This window comes from Psammomys obesus, unplaced genomic scaffold (genome assembly GCF_907164565.1).
Source record: "Psammomys obesus unplaced genomic scaffold, mPsaObe1.curated_primary_1811, whole genome shotgun sequence".
In the NCBI taxonomy this organism is placed as follows: Eukaryota; Metazoa; Chordata; class Mammalia; order Rodentia; family Muridae; genus Psammomys; species Psammomys obesus.
Genome location: NW_026596088.1, coordinates 1,521,990 through 1,539,296, shown reverse-complemented (window position 1 = coordinate 1,539,296; position 17,307 = coordinate 1,521,990). Strand labels below are relative to the sequence as shown.

The 17,307-nt window shown below is 53.4% G+C and overlaps 3 protein-coding genes and 1 pseudogene across 6 annotated transcripts in view; 1 reads left to right on the top strand and 3 right to left on the bottom strand.

Annotated features, from left to right (window-relative positions):
- The window catches only part of Cln3 (CLN3 lysosomal/endosomal transmembrane protein, battenin), a 13,791-nt gene extending 9,815 nt beyond the window's left edge, over positions 1 to 3,976 (bottom strand). For 2 of the 4 annotated variants that reach the window (XM_055627449.1, XM_055627452.1), the window contains exons 1-7: positions 2,917 to 3,976; positions 2,613 to 2,792; positions 2,367 to 2,445; positions 1,365 to 1,461; positions 783 to 854; positions 334 to 413; positions 144 to 229 (exon numbers count right to left, since the gene is read on the bottom strand). In XM_055627449.1, the coding sequence (XP_055483424.1) occupies positions 144 to 229; positions 334 to 413; positions 783 to 854; positions 1,365 to 1,461; positions 2,367 to 2,445; positions 2,613 to 2,658 (460 nt within the window). In that variant the 5' untranslated portion in view covers positions 2,659 to 2,792; positions 2,917 to 3,976. The remainder of the gene's footprint in view (positions 1 to 143; positions 230 to 333; positions 414 to 782; positions 855 to 1,364; positions 1,462 to 2,366; positions 2,446 to 2,612; positions 2,793 to 2,916) is intronic. The other 2 variants (XM_055627451.1, XM_055627450.1) reach the window with 2 other exon arrangements.
- Apobr (apolipoprotein B receptor) lies at positions 3,976 to 8,565 on the top strand. Its single transcript, XM_055627448.1, has 4 exons — positions 3,976 to 4,669; positions 4,939 to 7,383; positions 7,469 to 7,734; positions 7,820 to 8,565. The coding sequence occupies exons 1-4, from the start codon at positions 4,613 to 4,615 to the stop codon at positions 7,887 to 7,889; spliced, it is 2,838 nt and encodes a 945-aa protein (XP_055483423.1). The 5' UTR covers positions 3,976 to 4,612; the 3' UTR covers positions 7,890 to 8,565.
- Positions 8,566 to 8,801: 236 nt separating this feature from the next.
- On the bottom strand, positions 8,802 to 13,919 carry Il27 (interleukin 27). The gene is made up of 5 exons (XM_055627300.1): positions 13,889 to 13,919; positions 12,011 to 12,171; positions 11,828 to 11,926; positions 10,405 to 10,563; positions 8,802 to 9,056 (listed from the first exon to the last, which is right to left on the bottom strand). Exons 1-5 carry the CDS (start codon positions 13,917 to 13,919, stop codon positions 8,802 to 8,804), a joined length of 705 nt encoding a protein of 234 aa, XP_055483275.1.
- A 2,155-nt stretch (positions 13,920 to 16,074) lies between these two features.
- The window catches only part of LOC129691529 (40S ribosomal protein SA-like), a 6,725-nt pseudogene continuing 5,492 nt past the window's right edge, over positions 16,075 to 17,307 (bottom strand).

The following is a 17,307-nucleotide window of genomic DNA, read 5'->3' as shown; positions in this document are numbered from 1 at the left end:
CACACACACACACACACACACACACACACACACACACACACACACACCACTAGCAGTCTCCTGGGGTTGCAGACATATCCTTTAACTCTGGGAAGCTGGGGAGACTCCCCCCACAGCACAGGCTCTCAGAGCGGCATACTTACCACATAGGCTTAACCCCACTGACTGAGAAAAGGCAACAAGGATAAAGCTTCCAGCAGAACAAACTCCACTGACAAGCACCCGGGGGCTGAGGAAAGATGGGGAGGGACTCAGAAGTCTCCCTCCATGCTGGACTCTCCAGCCTCCCGCTTCCTCCCCACTCTGCCTTCTTCCTGCCACCCTGACCCAGACCTGTAGGGCAGCAAATGAAGGCCAAGAGGAGCCAGGAGTTTGATGATGAGGGTGGGAAGGATGTCTGCCAGGAGCACTGCCTGAGACAGGAGAACATGGTTAAGAGCCTAGACCCCCCCTCCCCCCAGAGACAACCTTCCCAACCCAGTGGAGGAGCCAGCGAGACCTGATGCAAGTTCAGGCTCTGGGGTTAGACAGATCTGAGTTTCTTGCCAGCTCTGGGGCTCCTCTGATGGGTGTGAAGGCATTTACACACTCTGAGCTTCAGTCTCCTCATCCCAAACAGGGGCCTTGCAGCGCTTAATTTATAAAACTACCGAGAGGGTCACCTGAGCTACTGACAGTGTGGATCACTGCAATCCTGTCACTTCCAACTGGACACATAGGAAATAACGGAGCAAAGGTGTGGATGGGGGGGAGGGGCTCGAGGGGCTCGCATGGGCACTCACGGCTGTGGAGATTGAGTTGCAATCAAATCGAGAGGAGCTGTTGTGGGGCACGGGTGTTGGGCCTGGCTCCACCTATGGGAGAGAAGACAGTCTTTCCTACACAGAGGCAGGAAGCTAACCAAGGCCCAGTCCCAGCTCTGCCTTAACTTGACAGCTGTGGGTAGGCATGGGCTTCTCGGGGCCCTTATTGCCTTTGTTTTTCTGTGTACACTGGAGGAATGCATTTATAAGCATCTCAAACTAGTGGCCCAGAGGCCAAAGATAGCCACCCAAGGTGGACATAACATAGTTTTCAAAGCATTCTTGTAGAAATCCAGGTGCCAATGAACACCTACAATGCGCAGGACAGGGCTCACAATGGTCACCTAGCCCCAAAGGCCAACAGGGCCAGGGGACAAAACAAACCACAAAGTCAGGTCTTACCCAGCTGGTTCCCTGAGTTCACCAACCTGGTACTCACTGCACTCTTTAGCTCCCTTTCCCCACCCCTGGCTACCCCGTGAGTTTTCCTGGCCCTGGGTGAGTCCCTGGTACTCCCACGGGGACTAACAACGGGGTGGTGGTGAGGAGGGGCTCACTTACGTGGCTCTGGTTTCCAGACTCCTGCTCCTGCTTCAGGATGTCATGGGCGGCACTCAGCATGACCACGTATGAGAAATTATTGCAAAGACCCAGGATCCTAGAACGAGGGCGGGACTTACGTTTCTGCCTTTCCGTCCACCCACAGTCCTTAAAGATCTCTCCCTTACCTGTACCCTTCAAACCTATTTTTATTTATTTTTCTCCACCATCAGTGAAACCGAGGCTTTGATATTAGAGCAACAAGCACCAAGCCCTCTACCGGAAGGTATACCTGCACACCCTTTTTTCTATGCTTACACTAAGAATCAGTTCCGGGGGCCATTTCTCATCCACTGACACACTACGGTACAATGGAAACGCATCAGGGCTTGAAACCAAAATCAGTTGCTTTCTATATCTGTGGCCTTGGAGTATTCCTATGTAAAATGGGCACAAGTTTTCACCTGCCGATCTCCAAGTGCGCTAGAGGAATCAAAATACCACCAGGGCTCCTCTGGACTCACGAAACATATCGTTCTTATTTTCACCTCCCAGAGCTATGCACAGCGCTAGGGGCAAACCAACCGGCTGGGGACAGGGCTCAGCTTTGTAGAGCGCTCTGCTCCGCGAGCACAGAAGGCCCCACTTTTAATACCCTGCACTGCAAACAAAAACACTGGGTGAGTCAGGCACGGTGCCACAGGCCTGTAATGGCAGCACCTGGAGGCAACCGCGGGAGAATTACAAATTTAGGGCAAGCCTCCACTGCCTGTAGAGTTTGAAGCTGGCCTGGGATACGTAAGGCCTTCCCATAAAAATAAAAGAAAACAAAGTTGCGACTGAGTTGGTTGGAGGAAAACATTTAATAGGCTCTGACCAATAGGTGAGGGTGGTAATTTAATGGAATTTGGAAGCTCACAGTTGATTCAGTATTTGCGGATTCAATTGCCTTCTGCAGCTTACTCTTACTCTCTTCGCTTCAGCGGCGCTTTGCTTTTTTTGCACAATTCTCAGGCTACTTACCAGAAGCCCACTGCATTTTTCCAGTGGGCACTCGGACTATCCAACGGAGGGGCCCGGGGCTCTGGGTCGGTCTCCTCCCCTAGGAGGAAGAACCGGCATGAACCACCACTCAGGTACGGGAAGGCTCCCCCCCCCCCCCCCCCGAGTGTCATGTATTCCGTTGCGGGGGCTGGGCCACTAGCCGAGCTCCTCAGGAGAGCCGGGGCAGGGATGGTCACTCCCAAGACAACCGACAAGAGCACTCACTCTCGGAATCCTCAAGGCGCCTCCACGAGCCCGCAGAGCTTCCCATAGCATTGACTTAGGGCTCCCCAAAGGGCCCAAAGTCAGCGTGTGTTCGGGGTTCGCTTCAAGAGAACAGATGAAAGTCTGGGACAGGTGGGTGCGAGGGATCAAAGCTCCGTGGACAGTCCCAGGTCCCGCTGTCTGCCACGTAGGACTTGTCCATCAACAGACCCCCAGATCGCCATCTCGTGTCCACCCACGCCCGACCCATCGGACCCCGCCCCCGGCCCCTCCAAAGGCAAAGCCCCTGCCCCCAGGCCTGTACCTTTAAGAGCAGCTGAGCTCGCCGCAAGGTAGAATAGCAGATTGTCAGGTCACGTGACATTACCCCTGGATCTCCCATCACGTGCTCGGAAGGTTGCTCCCTACTTCCGGGTCCTCTTTTCGCCTTCGGCCTTCTCAAACTTTGGAGAGTAGAGAAAAGGAGAGTTCGGAGGAACCCCGGAAGCACCGATTTTGAACTGGAGCCGACGGGAACCGCAAATAGGGCCGTGGAAGCGGCGCTCTAGACGCCGACCGAGTGTGCCAGTACTAGTCATGGCGCGGGAGGCGTCAGCTGCTTTTCCTGCTGCCCTCAGTTGCCTGAAACAAAGGTGGCTACTTTCCTAAGTAGCTGACCCCAAGACCCACCCAAACTTGCCAAGGACAAGCCTTGCTTGGAGCAAAGGCGACCTGCCTCGGGTCTCCTTATCTGTTGTTCTTACAGACTTGTAAAGACCTATCTACTTATCTTAGAGTAGCTGGGAGGCGGTATCGCTTGCCTAGAAAGCTTAAAGATAAACAGCCACCAAACAGGTTTTCATGAATTATCTTTGGCAATATCCAAGAAATTCCCGTTGTCATGTTATCCCAGAACAAAAAAAATACCACGAAAGTAGCCCAACCCCTGGTGTTACAGAGGAGAAAACCAACGCCCCCTCCTTGAAATGTTAACCGAAGATCCTGCGTTGGACCTTTAGGTGTCTTTGGAGACCCAGTCAGCAGTAAGAAATAGAGCAGAGGTGCTGCGTTCACTGGGCAAGCTGCTGTGGCCGTTCTTCCTGTTCTGCGTGGTCAGCCAGTTGACCTAATTGGAAATTAGGAGGAGGAGGGGAGGAGGGCGGTTGGATAGTCACCTCAGATAGCCCCAAATAAGGAGTCCCTTCCCTTTCTCTCAGCGGTAGGGCAGCATCTTGGCCATCCTTCATCAAGCCTGTTTCTCTGCTATGGTTTCTAGTAGCCTCTGCCCCCTTCCACCAGCTTTCTTCAACCACCAGTCATTAAGCTCGCTGTCTGAAATATGCCTTCCCAAATCGCTCAACCAGGGACAAAAGGGATCCTGCTACCCACGCACGCAGGCTCTAGAAATTCTGCAGCCTATGTCCTTAAAGAGTCAGTCGCACTGTGACTGACAGTGTGACCACAGTACAAGAATAACCACAGGTAAGGATATGGGCGTTGGAGCCACCGAGTCCCAGAGCTTTCATCCACAGCAAAGTGTTAACGTCGTGGAAATGGGAAGCCAGGGTTTCCACTAGTCAGTCTTATCCTCCCTCCTTCGGCTTCTCCCCAGATGAATCAGGAACCACAAACCCTAGCTTCCTCTCGTTGCAGGCTGTGGCTTGGAGGAGACGGAAATGGCTGAGGTGTGAATACATGACCTGAGTCACTCGGGCTGCACTTGCCACAAGCCCCCTCCCCCAACACCCAATTCCGAGGTCTCCTCTCCCCACTCTTTTCTTCCTGGCCTGATCCGCTCCAAGTGCACCTGAGTCTGAGTCACCTGGACACTGCGGCCGCTCTCCTGCCCCTCGTGAAGTCACTCATGAGCATGGGGGAGGTGCGCAGGGCCTGGGGTGGAGATACGTCAGGGAGAGACAGGGGAAGAGGAAGTGTCTTGGGTGCCGGGGAGGACTGGCTTGCATTAGTGGGTGGGGACGGATGGTCATTGTGAGCTTTCTGGACACCCAGAGACCCACAGAATGGATTTTCTCCGGCTTCGCCTCCCTGGGTTGCATCAGGCCTTGAGGGGCACACTGGTGAGAGGGGGCAAAGAGATGCCAGGCACTTCCACCCATTCCCTGTGGTCTCACCTTTCCTCCTTCCCTGGAGCCTCTCCTCCAGCTCTAGGTCCCTTTCCTACAGTCAGCCAGACTCCTAGCCCAGTCTCCTGGGTTTCAATATCCCACCTGCACAAGCGCATTCACGCCCTGTCTCAATCCGTCAGCAGATTTCTAGATCCCCGATTTCTTACCTGGGCTTTGCTGACCTCCCCGGAGTGCCTTCACTTCGCTTTCTTCTCTTCTAGGATTCCTTCAGTGCTTTTGTGTCTTACCTCGTAGGAGACGCGGTCCCCACGGTAGAGAGGGAGCCGCAGGCAGCTGAGGAACTGGGGGAGGTGGCTGCAGGAGATTCAGGGAAGGTTGTGGAGGAGGAAGCCCAGGAGGACCTGGAGGCACTTAGAAGTGGACAGAGCGAGAGGGTAGGAGTACCTGAAGAGACTATAAGATGCCAAGAAGGAAGTTTAGCTGGAGAACAGACCCAGGGGTGGAGAGCAGACAGCTCCACAAGGTGCCAAGCAGAAAGCCAGGACACTGGGTCCAGGAAGGCAGCTGAGGGGGCCAGGGGCCAGGAGCCAAGTGCTCCACTGAAGCCCGAGGCTGGGCCTGGGATTCACAAAGACAGGACCAGTGTCAGAGCCCAGGAGATCTGGGATCACAGTGAGGAGGAAGTGAGCAGTGGAGAGCCCCTGAGAACCTGTGAGCAGAAGGAAGAAAAGGAGGAGGTGGTCAGAGCAGCAGAGCCAGGGATGGCCAGAGGGGCGGAGTCACAGCCAACCTGGCACGGGGAGCCTCAGGGAAATGCTGGCACTGATGGGCAGAATGTATCAGAGGATGGCAAAGAGACAGACTGGGTGGCCCAGGAGGTAGCTGCAAAAACTGAGGGGTCTGAGGCCAGAGGGCCTGACAGGGAAGAGAAGAGGGTGGTCGCAATGAGGGATGGCCATAGTGCAAGGGGACAGGGGACACAAGCCCCAGGGGCAGAATCTGAGGACTGGGCCATGTTGGTTAGAGAGGCCTGGGCAGTGTCAGGCAGGGAGGGGGCTGATAGCCTAGGAATTCAGGAAGCAGAATATGGGCCGGACCAAGGAGACAACATTCCAGAAGCTCCTGGGAGACGCTGGGTCCTAGAAGAGACTTGCAAGGGAGACCAGCAAGATGAAGTTGATGAAAAGAGAGAGGATGAAGTTAGGCTTCTCATCCAGACTCTCGAGATGGAGAGAACCGAGGAGATGACTGAGGGCCAGATAGCAGGGAGGGAGGCTGTGGGAGGCCAGGAGACAGGGGACAGCCTTGAGGATGAGGGGAGGCAAGACTTAGCCATGGGGGATAATGGGATGAGAAACGAAGAGAAGATGCAGGCAGAAGAGTCCTCTGAGGAGAAAAGGAGCTACCTGGCCACAGAGGCTATGCTAGTTCTGGCTAAGGAGGCTAAAAATGAGCCTGACTGGGAAGAATCTCCAGAAGCCAGGCCTGAGGAATTGTTTATGGGAGAGAAGGTTGAGGCAGAGCAGATGAGAGCAGAGGTAGAGGTACTGAGAGTCAAGGTCACCGAGGGACAGGACGCTGAGGTGATAAGAGGTTCCCAGACCTTGACCACACAACTTGAGGAAGGACAGGGGTGTCAGGAAATGACTAGGAAAGCTCCAGAACTGAGTTCAGAAGGCATGCTAAGCTTGGAGGAATATCCCAGGCCTGTGGAGTTTGCAGGTCCTGAGCTAGAAGCCTGGGGAAACTGGAGAAGGGATATGGACAACAGAAATACCCAGAAGGTAAAAGCAGATGCTGAAGTAGGTGAGGAAGAGATTGTAACAGGGCAGGCAGTGGAGATCCAGGCTGAAGGAGGTCAGAAGGCCCAACAGCCAGAGGTCCCAGGGTGGGGAGTAGAGGAGACAGGGGCAGGCCAGTCAGTGGGAGAACCCAAGCCCACAGAAGACAAGGCTAGCCAGGGGGAGGCTCCAGTGCCTCAGGAAGCAGAGAGAGCGTCCAGGAAGAGGGGGCCGGAGGAGGCGGCTCTGAGTCTGCAGGACAGGGAGGCTACACAGACCAGTTCTTTGGCTGCTGAGATTATTCTGGGTGTCAGGACTGTGGGGGCTGAGGAAGGACCAAGATGGGAAGCTGGGGTAGCTCCAGAAAGGGAGTTTGGGAAAGACTGGCATTCCAAAGACAGAGGGGAGGCTGCAGGAGGCACCGAGCTGGAGGAGGCTGCAGAGAAGCGAAGTGGGCAGGACATTGGCTTGGAGGGTTCAACAGAGGAGGTGTCCAGCTGTGACATCGGAGAAATTGGTGGGACTGGAGAGGGAGAGCAGGCCGAGGTGGGGACATCTGTAATGGCAGAAGGAGTAAGGGGAGCGGACAATGTGACTTTAGGCTCCCGAGCAGAGAGAGCAGAGGGGTCCATAACCACCACAGAGACTGAGGGGCTGGAGGAAGAGGCTGGGGGAGGGCCATCAGGAGAGTGGAAGACCCAGGACTCCGAGGGAGAGACACAAAAGCTACAAGGTGTGGAGGATGCTGTGAGCGCAGGACACAGGACAGAGATCAAGGAGGCCGACCCTGAAGGTCTGGAGGAATCTTCAGGCCAGGAGACGCAGCTGGCACACCAGATCCCCACAGTAGCTGTGCCTGGCTCCTCTGAATCAGCTGAGGCCCCAGCAGGTGACCCAGGGGATGCTCACAGCGACTGGCATGAGGTGAGGGCTCCAACAGGACCCCAAGAGGGACAAGCAGAACCTGGAAGTCAGTTCCTCACAGTCTTCTGTGTCCCTTGCCCTGCAGGCCCTGCTCCCTGGGTCCCGCCTGGATGTCTCTGTCCCTCGGAGTCGTGTGCTTCTCTCACGAAATTCCTCACGGCGGCGCTCGAGGCCCTCTTTCCGTCGTATCTCTGCTCCTGAGCCGCATTATGACCCTCCCAGCCCCCAGCCCCAGGAGGAGCCTTCATTCCCCGAGCCCTCCCCTCTTCAGCCAGAGGAAACTCCAGAGCCAAGTGCTACAAGGCCCGAAGGGACTCCAGTGCCAGCCAAGAGAAAAGTGCTGGGACATGGGTAAACACAGGGGCACTACACCTGGGCTGGTGAGGAGGCTGTGGGCACCTGGGGTCCAGCTCGCATCAATCTGTTCTCTCTACAGGTTTGGCTTTGCTCATCCGGGCATGATGCAGGAACTGCAAGCCCGACTGAGCCGGCCAAAGCCACAGTGACAGGGCCTTCTAAGTGGGGCCAGAAGGCTCTGCTGGATCCTGGTCACCCCTGACTCCCTCAGCCACTGGAACACAGCTAGATGTTTCTCAAGACGCTGAATCTAAGGAGTCTGATTGCCCAGTGTGAGCTGCTCCATTGGCCTCTATCACGGCTCTCCTTCCTGGTCATCTTTCCCATCCGTCTCAGCTACTCTGAAGACTGACTACAAGGAAGACAGGGTTGGGGAGACTATTATCCCCTAAATTCTCCATGTATGATCACCTTTTCCCCAATTAACCACCAAGACGGAACCCCACTGAGAGCTGTGGAAGGTTACACACCTCTGGGGTAGAAGCCAGCCCCAAGAAAAGGGGCTCAAGGGGCCGAAGGGCACCTCTTGGATTTGATGGCCATGGGGCAGCTGACCAGTTGCTTTGAGTTTCCAAAATGATAGCTCAATATCACAACTCTGCGGGTTACCATGGTAACCTCCAGGCTGGAGCTGGGGACCGGTTCCCAGGAACTTGAAGAATTTGGGAGTAGAGAGAGCTTATGGGTCGCCAGAAGCTTCTGACTGACTTGACTCCTTCCCAAGGTGCCCTGCCCTTTGGATGTCAGACATTCCTGTGAAACGGTGCGGAGGTACAAAATGGGCCAGAGGGCTTTATTAGGTACCCAGCATGTTGGCCTAACTCAAGAATGAAACAAATAAATAAACCATCGTTTTCTAAAAATAAATAAATATCCAAGAAATAAATACCTGGTAAGGACCAGAGGGCTTTTAAGTTACTGGGCCAGGGCTGGGAACTAGTGAAGCCCTGCCTGAGCTAAGGCAAATGAGCTGGAGACCGTTGGCCAGACTCCAGCCTTAGAGTCTTCATGGGTGAGGGAAGGGAGCTGAAAGGTCACTCCAGAGGGCTGGAAGCTAGGTGTTAGGACTCCCAAGCTGGGCCCGGGTGCCCAGGCATGGACAGCAGCAGCAGGTCCCGAACAGCCCGAGACAGGACAAGCTCCAGGGAGTGTAGGAGCTGGTATGTATAGAGCAGCTGGGGCCAGGACACTTGGGATGACACCTGGTTGGGGCCATCCAGAGCCCCTAGGAGCAGCTCCTGCCCTTCTTCCTCCTCTTCCTCCTCTTCCTCCTCTTCCTCCTCCTCCTCAGAGCAGTTGAATCCTGCAGCCAGCACCTGTGAGGAGAGACCCATGGGCCACATGAAGAACCTGAGGAAGTCTCTGTACCTTCTCTTGCACACCACCTCCTAATGACACCCATGAGCCATGATTGCTCTCGGGAGTCTCTACCTCTGACCCTTGGTGTCAAAGTCTTTATCTAATCTAGGCAAGTCTTTATCTAAACCTGGTGTTCTTTTTTTCCCCTGTGGGTGCTGAGCTATCACTCCAGTCAAATTTTAATGATTTATTCATCTTTATTTTCTGTGTTTGAGCATTTTGCCTGTATGTATGTATGTATGTATGTATGTATGTATGTATGTATGTTGCACTGCCTGCCTGGCTGGTGTTCTTGGAGGCCAGAGAGAGTACTGGGCATTTGTGAGTGTTTCTCCTCTGCAAGAACAGCAACTGCTCTTAACTGCTGTACCATCTCTCCAGCTCTACGTTTCTTGTGTTTGTTCGCTTTTACAGACTCTTCCTATGTAATCGCAGCATGGCCTTGAATTCCTAATCCTGCCTCAGACTGCCAAATGTTTGGGACTACAAGAATGTATCACCATACTTGGCCTACAAGATTAAAAAAAAAAAAAGACTTAAATTTATTTTATGCGTATGAGTGTTTTGCCCGAATGTAAGTCTGCGCACCTCCTACATGCCCGATGCCAAGGAGGTGAGAAAAGGCATTAGAATCCCTAGAAATGGAGTTACATGGTGGTTGTGAGCTGCCACATAGGTGCTCAGAATTGGACCCAGGTCCTCTGGAAGAGCAGCCAGAGCCATTAACTACTGAGCCATCTCTACAGCCCCCTTACACACACACACACACACATACACACACACACACACACACACACACACACACACACATTTTTAACTAAACTGGTCACGGTAGAGCAAGGCACTATGAACTAGGTGGACTCCCCCAGGACTGCCCTGGGGATCACTGGTCAGGAAATTCCTCTCTGTTCTTAAGGATTTTTTTTTTTTTAAAGGATCAGACCAGGTGACAGAGCTACTTCCTGCTCTTGCTTGCATTTTCTATACTCTTTTTACTCTTTACTAAGGTAAAATTTCTGTTGCCCTTTGAAATATCTGGGAGGATCTGAGTGATGTCAGATTTGGAGGGAAAGGAGAACAGATATTGGTCCGGATGATGGCAGGGTTTGTCCTGGGTGTCCCAGGAGTCATTGGAGTCCAACCCTCAAGAGCAGGCAGAGACTTTTGGGCAGATCCAGGCTCTGGAGCCGCTACTCACTCATAGGAGCTGGCTTCCTCTGATTCCCAGGGGTGTTTCAAAAGGGAGCTGAAGAGCCCATTTTGCTTGTAGATCCCCGAGGGTCAGGGGTGTAGTGGGCACTCTACCTGAAAACGGATGTGCCTGTGGAGGTCCCGGAGATCCAGCCTCATGGCCCACAGCTGCACTCTCTCTGAGCTGGTCCAGGTCCTCTGAGTCCCCAGCGCCCCCAGCAAGGCAGGGAAGGGTCGAAGTGTGGTGGAGAGAAAGCAGAGTCTTTCTGGGTCCTGTTGAATGGAAGGGGAATGGTCAAGAGACAGTCCTATCTTTACGTGGGTCTCTTTCGTTCCAGCTTTCATTTCATCCTTAAGGTTACTCTTTAAAAAAATTTGTTATATACCCAGGGAGAAAGAGGCAGGCAGATCTCTGTGAGTTCAAGGCCAGCCTGGTCTACAAAGTGAGTCCAGGACAGCCAAGGCTCCACAGAGGAACCCTGTCTTAAAAAAAAAAAAAAACAAAAACAAACAAACCAAAACAAAATTATGTCAGACATGATAGCACACGCCTTTGATCTCAGCATTTGGGAGGCAGAGGCAGGTAGATCTCTGTGAGTTCCAAGTCAGTCTGGTCTACATAGTGAGTTCCAAGACAGCCAGAGCAAATAGTTGAAACCGTCTTTAAAAACAAACAAACAAAAAATTACACTGTGTTTGTTTATAGCGTGTGCGTATGTGAACCTGCGCACATGCCTGTGGTCAGAGAACAACTTGCTGGATTGGGTTCTCCCCCTCCACCATGTGGGTCCCAGGGATTGACGTCAGGCTGTTAGCCTTGGCAGCAAGCACCTTTCTCCACTGAGCCATCTTGCTGGCCTTCTTGGAATTATTCTCATGTTCTTCCATCACTGTTTTTGAGCTTGGTCCCATCTCCTTAGTCCATACTCTTCTCTAGCTTCAACTCCCTCCCTCCATTCCATTCCTTCCTTGACCACCCCATCCGACCAATCAATCACACCCTATTTCCAACATCTCTACCTCCTTTCCCACCTCATCCCCATTCCTAAACCAAATCCACCTCCCTCCTGCACTCTCAGAATCACTGTTTGCCCATTCCACATCCTCTTCCATCCCCAGCCCAATTTTCACCCATATCCACACCCCTCTTCTCATCTCCGACCTGACCCCACTCCCGCCACAGTCACCAGCCTGTCTCTCCCACATCTACCTCCATTCCCAACCCCGTCACGATCCCAGCCCCACCCAGAGTCCTCCTCGCCATCTTCCTGTTCTCAATTTCAGATTTCAGCGTGCTCCTTCTCCCTCTCTGATCCTCTCCCACCCTTCTCTCTCTCAAGTTCAAGTCTCTGCCTCCCAAGTATCAGGATTGCAGATGTGTGCCACTCTCCCAGGCTTCCAGCTTCACCTTGATTAGGCAGATGTGTGCATATTAAATACACATTAACCACACAAGCCTGCAGGTCCACGCCCACTCAAACCCCGTCCACGTTCTATGCTTGACTGCCAGTCTCCCCAGCCCTTGACTTTCACTCACAGAGAGGTGACGCCATGCCTGGAAGGTCAGGGAGACATTGGCGAGATTGTGTCCCAGGGGCAGGAAGTCTAGGCTCACTCCTGGCAAGTGAGATTCAGCCTGAGGGGTAGGTTCTGTTAGTAGGGGCCAGTGGGACCTGGGGGTGTCCCCACCTCCAGACCCGATTGCACTAGGGAAACTCACAAAGCTGTGGACGTAGCCCTGAACCTCGGAGAGCAGCTTCCGGGCCAGGTACAGGCTGACGGTGAATTCCTTACGCAGCTCCTGAAGGCTCAGGGGGCCTGTTGGGAATCCCCAGGCACCAGCTCGTACCAGAAGCAAGGGTAGCAGCAGCAGGCTGAGCCCTGGAGAGAGGAGGAAAGGGGACGAGATAAGGGCCAGAGGAGAATGCTGAAGAAGAGAACCAGCCTATACAAGCACCGAGGTCTCTTCTATTAGCATCGTTAAGCTGTGCCCTCAGAACCATCATTCTGCACACTGCTGAAAGAACACCAAAGATGGGATCTCGACACATACAGCCCCAATAATTCCCTTGGTCAACTGCCTTTGCCAGTGCCCCGCCTACACAACTGCATGCATGCAGCCTGGCTGCCAGTTCTTTCTCCGTTTCCCAGTGGAGAAGGATCTTGAGACTGGATAAAGTGACTAGCCAAGGTTAGACTGTAAGAGGGACAGGGAGGCGGGGCTGGAACCATGGGCCAGTATGCTTTCTCCAGGGAACTCAGAAGTAGCCACCTGGTCCAGACATGGAGACACTGTTCTGTCAAGGATTAGTTGGGCTCACCCAGGCATTTCTGGTGCTTTGAACTGACCTAGGGTCCTGGGGGAGACCTGGCAAAGCCAGTGGCTCTGTCCCAGGGACTCATCTGGAAAACAAGCCACCGTGCACTGGAGCCTTCCGGGGGTAAACCAGCAGCATGGTACCGGGAGAGGAATGTGGGGTAGGGTGGATGGAAGGCGGGGGAGGTTAGTTTCCTGGTCCTCCCTTGAGCAAGTCACCTCTTGTCTCTGTGTCCCAGGCTCCCAACTATTAAATGAGAGTCGGGCTGGCTGACATTGCAGGGGTTTCCAAGCCCTGAATTTTCTTGGTTAAAGGGGAGAAGGGCTGGAAAGTGGGGGCTCTGGGAAGAGAGAGTCCTCGCTGGTTTCTCTCTCAAGTGGGAGTTACACAATTCCCCCTCGAAACCCAAACCAAAACCGTCCCCAAGTCCATCTCCACTCCTGGAGCTCCTCTCCAGGCTCCTTCCCTGTCCCCTCATAATCTATAAACCTCCCCCAATGCCCTTCACAGAGGTTAACAGGCACGTCAAGGCCACCCAGTATCCCCATGGCCTTTCAGAAGTGTCCGACATCTCTGGTATTCAGGTTTCTTGGCTTGTGAGCCATTCTAACACCCTAGAGACTCAGCAGAATTCCTCTTAGCTCTAGAATAGGGACAGACCATGTATCCTTGGACCTTGGACTCTGGTGAATAATAGACTCCTGGCTGTGCTGTGCCAACTCATACTCACTTATCACCTCCAAGATCCCTTATGTAGTGAATCCTGGCCTCATCCTCCAGCTCTTGTTCCTACCCAGTCAACTTGCCCCTCTTCCTACAGCTCTGCCCCTAGCCCTCCAGCTACCAGCTGCAGACTGGGCAACCTTCTAAGCTTCTAGTTAAAGAGCTTTACCGGGAGGGGTTCCCTCTTGGGCCCGGTCACCATTTGTACCAGCTTCCCCTAAGGCTGTTCTGACTGTCCTCAGTTTTCCTCCTCTTCCTTTTATACTCTTCATTTGTCTGCCTAGACCTACCCCTGGCCAGATTACCCGTCCAGTCCTCTGTACACATCTCAGCCAAATCGTCCTATCACTTGCCCAGCAAAACCATAATTCCACCGCTCCACCCTCTGCCTGTTTATTCCAGTCTCATTGCCATGGTCAGTCAGCCATGCCCATCAGCTTGCCCAGGTATTGTCCTTCAGCTCTCTGCCCCAACCCTACCTGTAAACCTACCTGTTAAACCTCTCCCAGGCTCCACCGAACCTCCCACCCTCTGCCCAGTCCCAGCTTCCAACTCACGCCAGCCAAGGCCTCCTGTCACCTGGCCCATGTCAGGGCCCAGCCTCTGTATGCGGCCATCTCCTGGATAGGGGGGTCTTATATTGGGGGCTGCGCCCAGTTTCACTTTCTGTCCTGCTTGTAGTTTCAGCTTTGTGCTCACTAAGTCCTTGTTAAAATGGGGAAATGTAATTTCCCTTCCCAGAGGGTGAAGAGGGGGGTGGCGGGAAGTTAGGGTTTCAGCACATCTGAGCTCCAGACCCTCTGTTGGGCTCCGAGGTCCAGCCCCTTCCTTCCCTCCCCACCCCGGGGACTCTGTCCACTCACATAGGTCTGTCCACTAGTGGAACCCAAAAGACCCAACTGTCTTGTGCTTCTCTGCTGTCACAAGCATCCATTGTCCCCTGAATGACAGATGGCCAGGTAAGGGAATTACCCATAACGGGGGACTCAGTGGGGTTGACTCATCCATACCCTTATTTGGTTTACCAGATGGCTGAAGAGTGTGCGGGAAGTCACAGCTCCATGGCGCTGGATGAGTATGTGCGAGGCTGGCAGGAACTGGTTTGCTGCACCGAGAGCTGGCATTCGAGTGGCATAATGGAGTGTCAGGGCTGAAGGAGCCCCATCTCAAGGCCCTGGTATTGTGATCAGCTTTATTCAGACAAAGGCTCAGTCTGTGGACAGAGTCACGTAGGATCAGGGCTCAGTCCTATCAAGGGTCAGAACTTGGTCGAGGACTGAACTCAATGCCTAGCCTGAGGCCAGCGTGTGTGCGCGTTCTATGCTTGGAGCCAGAGCTATCAGTGAATCCTCTCCTTGTGGCTGGTTACCGTTAGACTCAGAGCTTCATCAGAGACAGAGCTGTGTAATTTCTGAGTGAAGCTGTGACTCAGGTGAGGTGAAGGCGTTGGCTAGGATAAGAGCTCAACCAACGACTAGAATTGAGGTTCAGCCTGTGGCCAGCTTGGGGTTGCATGAGGTCAGATCAAGACTCAGCCATGACCCACGGTAATCCCAGCACCATAACGATCATAGTCAGGGATGGAGCCTGACCACAGCGTCCCTTCTAGCACAACCCTGTCCTCAACCACACCCTTGATTTCCCATCTTCTGAGAGAGCATGGGGGTTTCTTGGTCTTCCCCAAACTCCCACTTTCCTTTTGGGACTTGTGGGGTTTCCCTACTGAGTTCCTTCTGTGAGACAGAAACTAAGGGGGTTTCCCCTTTGGGTACCATCTCAGCCCTGCCTAGGCACTGCCCACCCAAGGATGCCTGGGACACAGTGCCAGGGAAGCTACTAGAGAGTCAGGGAAGGAAAGGGAAACTGGGCCAGAGCATTCTGGGCCAGTCAGGTGTTTGTTGCATGGTCCCAATGGCAGCAGCTCGTCCACCACTTCTGACGTGCGTGTGCGTGCGTGTGTGCGTGCGTGTGTGTGTGTGTGTGTGTGTGTGTTGGGGATGTGTGTGTGATGATGACAGAGGCTGGCCTGGTTTTCTGCAAAGCCTCCCCACCATAGTTCTTGGTCCTCTCTCAATTGGGTCCACTGTCCTCCCACTGTTCGTCCTTCTCACAAACCAGCCACCTCTCTGCCTCTTTAATTACAGCCTTCTGGACCCCTGGCCCTCCCTCCCAGTCCCTCTGGCCTTCCTCATGCTCCCCCGACCTTGAGTTGGAGGCACCCTTACTTTATACTGGCTCTAGCAACTGGAGTGCTGTCCCCAGCATCGCACAAGTGGCTCGGCTCCTCCTGTTAGAATACCCAAAGGGACTGGCTCCCTTTGCTGTTGGTTTCCCTAAGGGATAGCTCATCTCCTCCTGGATTCTTGGCTGTTCTTATATCTTGCTCATTCTGCTCCCATGCACATGCTTCTGTTTCTGTCACAATGGTCTCCTTGTTGCTCTTAGAACATTGGGTCCTCAGGATCTTTACACTTGCTGTTCCCCCTTCCTTTCCTAAGATACCCGAAGAGTTTGCTCTTGGAAAGGTCCCTCCTGCCTCATCTTCTCACATGACCCACCCGACAAATAAAATTCTCCCCCCAGGTGGGAGTTACGTAATTCCTCTTGAAACCCAACCCAAACCATCCACTTGTCTACTCTATCCTTTCTTTTTTTTTTTTTTTTTTTTTTTTTAGCTTTTAGAAACTTTATTTTCCTTCCACCTTTCCCCCCTTTGCTCAGGTGTCTGCAGAGGAGCCCAGGACTACTCAATGATGGCTCCAACCCATTCGGTGGCCTGCGCTGTGGGAGCTGCTGGCCAGTCCTCAGTGGCTGGCTGAGCACTGCAGTCTTCAGTAGGGAACTGCTGGATGGGCACAGAGGGCACCTGCACACCCTCAGACCAGTCTGCCACCTCGGGCTGAGTGGCAGTGAACTCAGGAGCTGGCGCAGTCCATTCACCCTGGAATTCTTCCTTGGTCACAGCCTTCTCAGCAGCAGCCTCTTCCTCTTTCTCCATCTTCCCTGGGTCTCTGTAGAAGTCAAGATCAGGCACAACCTCCCACGGGTGCTCATGGGAGAAAATGCCACCCATGCGGAGTACTTCCCGGGCCACCATCCACCACATCAGGCTCACTGAGTGAGCTCCCTTGTTGTTGCATGGATGGCAATGTCCACATAGGCCATAGGAGAATCTGTGCTGCGTGGAGCGATGGTGGGCAGGTTGACGTAAGCGGCCTCTGTGAGCGGCTGGTGGTCAGCCCTGGGACCAGTCACCACTAGAAGCCGTGGCTCCCTGAAAGCTGCTTGGATCTGGTTAGTGAAGGTCCCGGGTGTGAAGCAGCCAGCAATTGGTGTGGCTCCAGTGGCAGCGGCAAACTTCAGCACAGCTCGCTGGCCAGTGCTCCTGGAGGAGATGATGCTGCCATCGGCAGGGTTCTCAATGACAATAGCCCGAGCTGCAAGCAACAGCTTCTCCCAGGTCCTCTTCAGATTTATGATGTAGATACATACCATCACTCTTCCCTTTGTAGATGTATTGCTCCATCTGAAAGTCAAGCTTGGTGCCACCTAAGTGGGTTCCTGCATCGAGGAATTTGAGGACATCCTCCTCCTTCACCTGCAGGACATCAAGGGCTCCAGATGTTGAGTAAGTGTCCCCTTTAAGTTACGCCGGGAATCAGGAACAACGCCGAATGAACCCATCCCCGGGCAGCGAGGAAAGCTCCTTGCTTAATTTTATTATAAGTTTGTGTGTGTGTGGGGGGTGACGTGTCGGGCCTGTGAGCACATGTGTAGCATAGAGGATGATTCTGTGGAGTCAGTTATTTTTTTCTGTCTTTATGTGAGTCTCCAGGGATCCAATTCAGGTTCTCAGGCTTGTATGGCAAATGCTTTACCTACCAAGCTATCTTACTATCCCTCTCTGCTTTATTTTTGAGCCTTGCCTTTCTATCTATCTATCTATCTATCTATCTATCTATCTATCTATCTATCT

Excerpts from the sequence above, each read along its gene's own strand:
- Apobr (XM_055627448.1), top strand. The coding sequence starts at position 4,613 with ATGGATTTTCTCCGGCTTCGCCTCCCTGGGTTGCATCAGGCCTTGAGG. Across the intron at positions 7,384-7,468 it reads CTCACAGCGACTGGCATGAG|GCCCTGCTCCCTGGGTCCCG; the intron begins GTGAGGGCTCCA and ends CTTGCCCTGCAG. Across the intron at positions 7,735-7,819 it reads AGAAAAGTGCTGGGACATGG|GTTTGGCTTTGCTCATCCGG; the intron begins GTAAACACAGGG and ends TTCTCTCTACAG.
- Il27 (XM_055627300.1), bottom strand. The coding sequence starts at position 13,919 with ATGGGCCAGGTGACAGGAGGCCTTGGCTGGC. Across the intron at positions 11,927-12,010 it reads AGGGCTACGTCCACAGCTTT|GCTGAATCTCACTTGCCAGG; the intron begins GTGAGTTTCCCT and ends CCTACCCCTCAG. Across the intron at positions 10,564-11,827 it reads AGGCATGGCGTCACCTCTCT|GACCCAGAAAGACTCTGCTT; the intron begins GTGAGTGAAAGT and ends TCCATTCAACAG.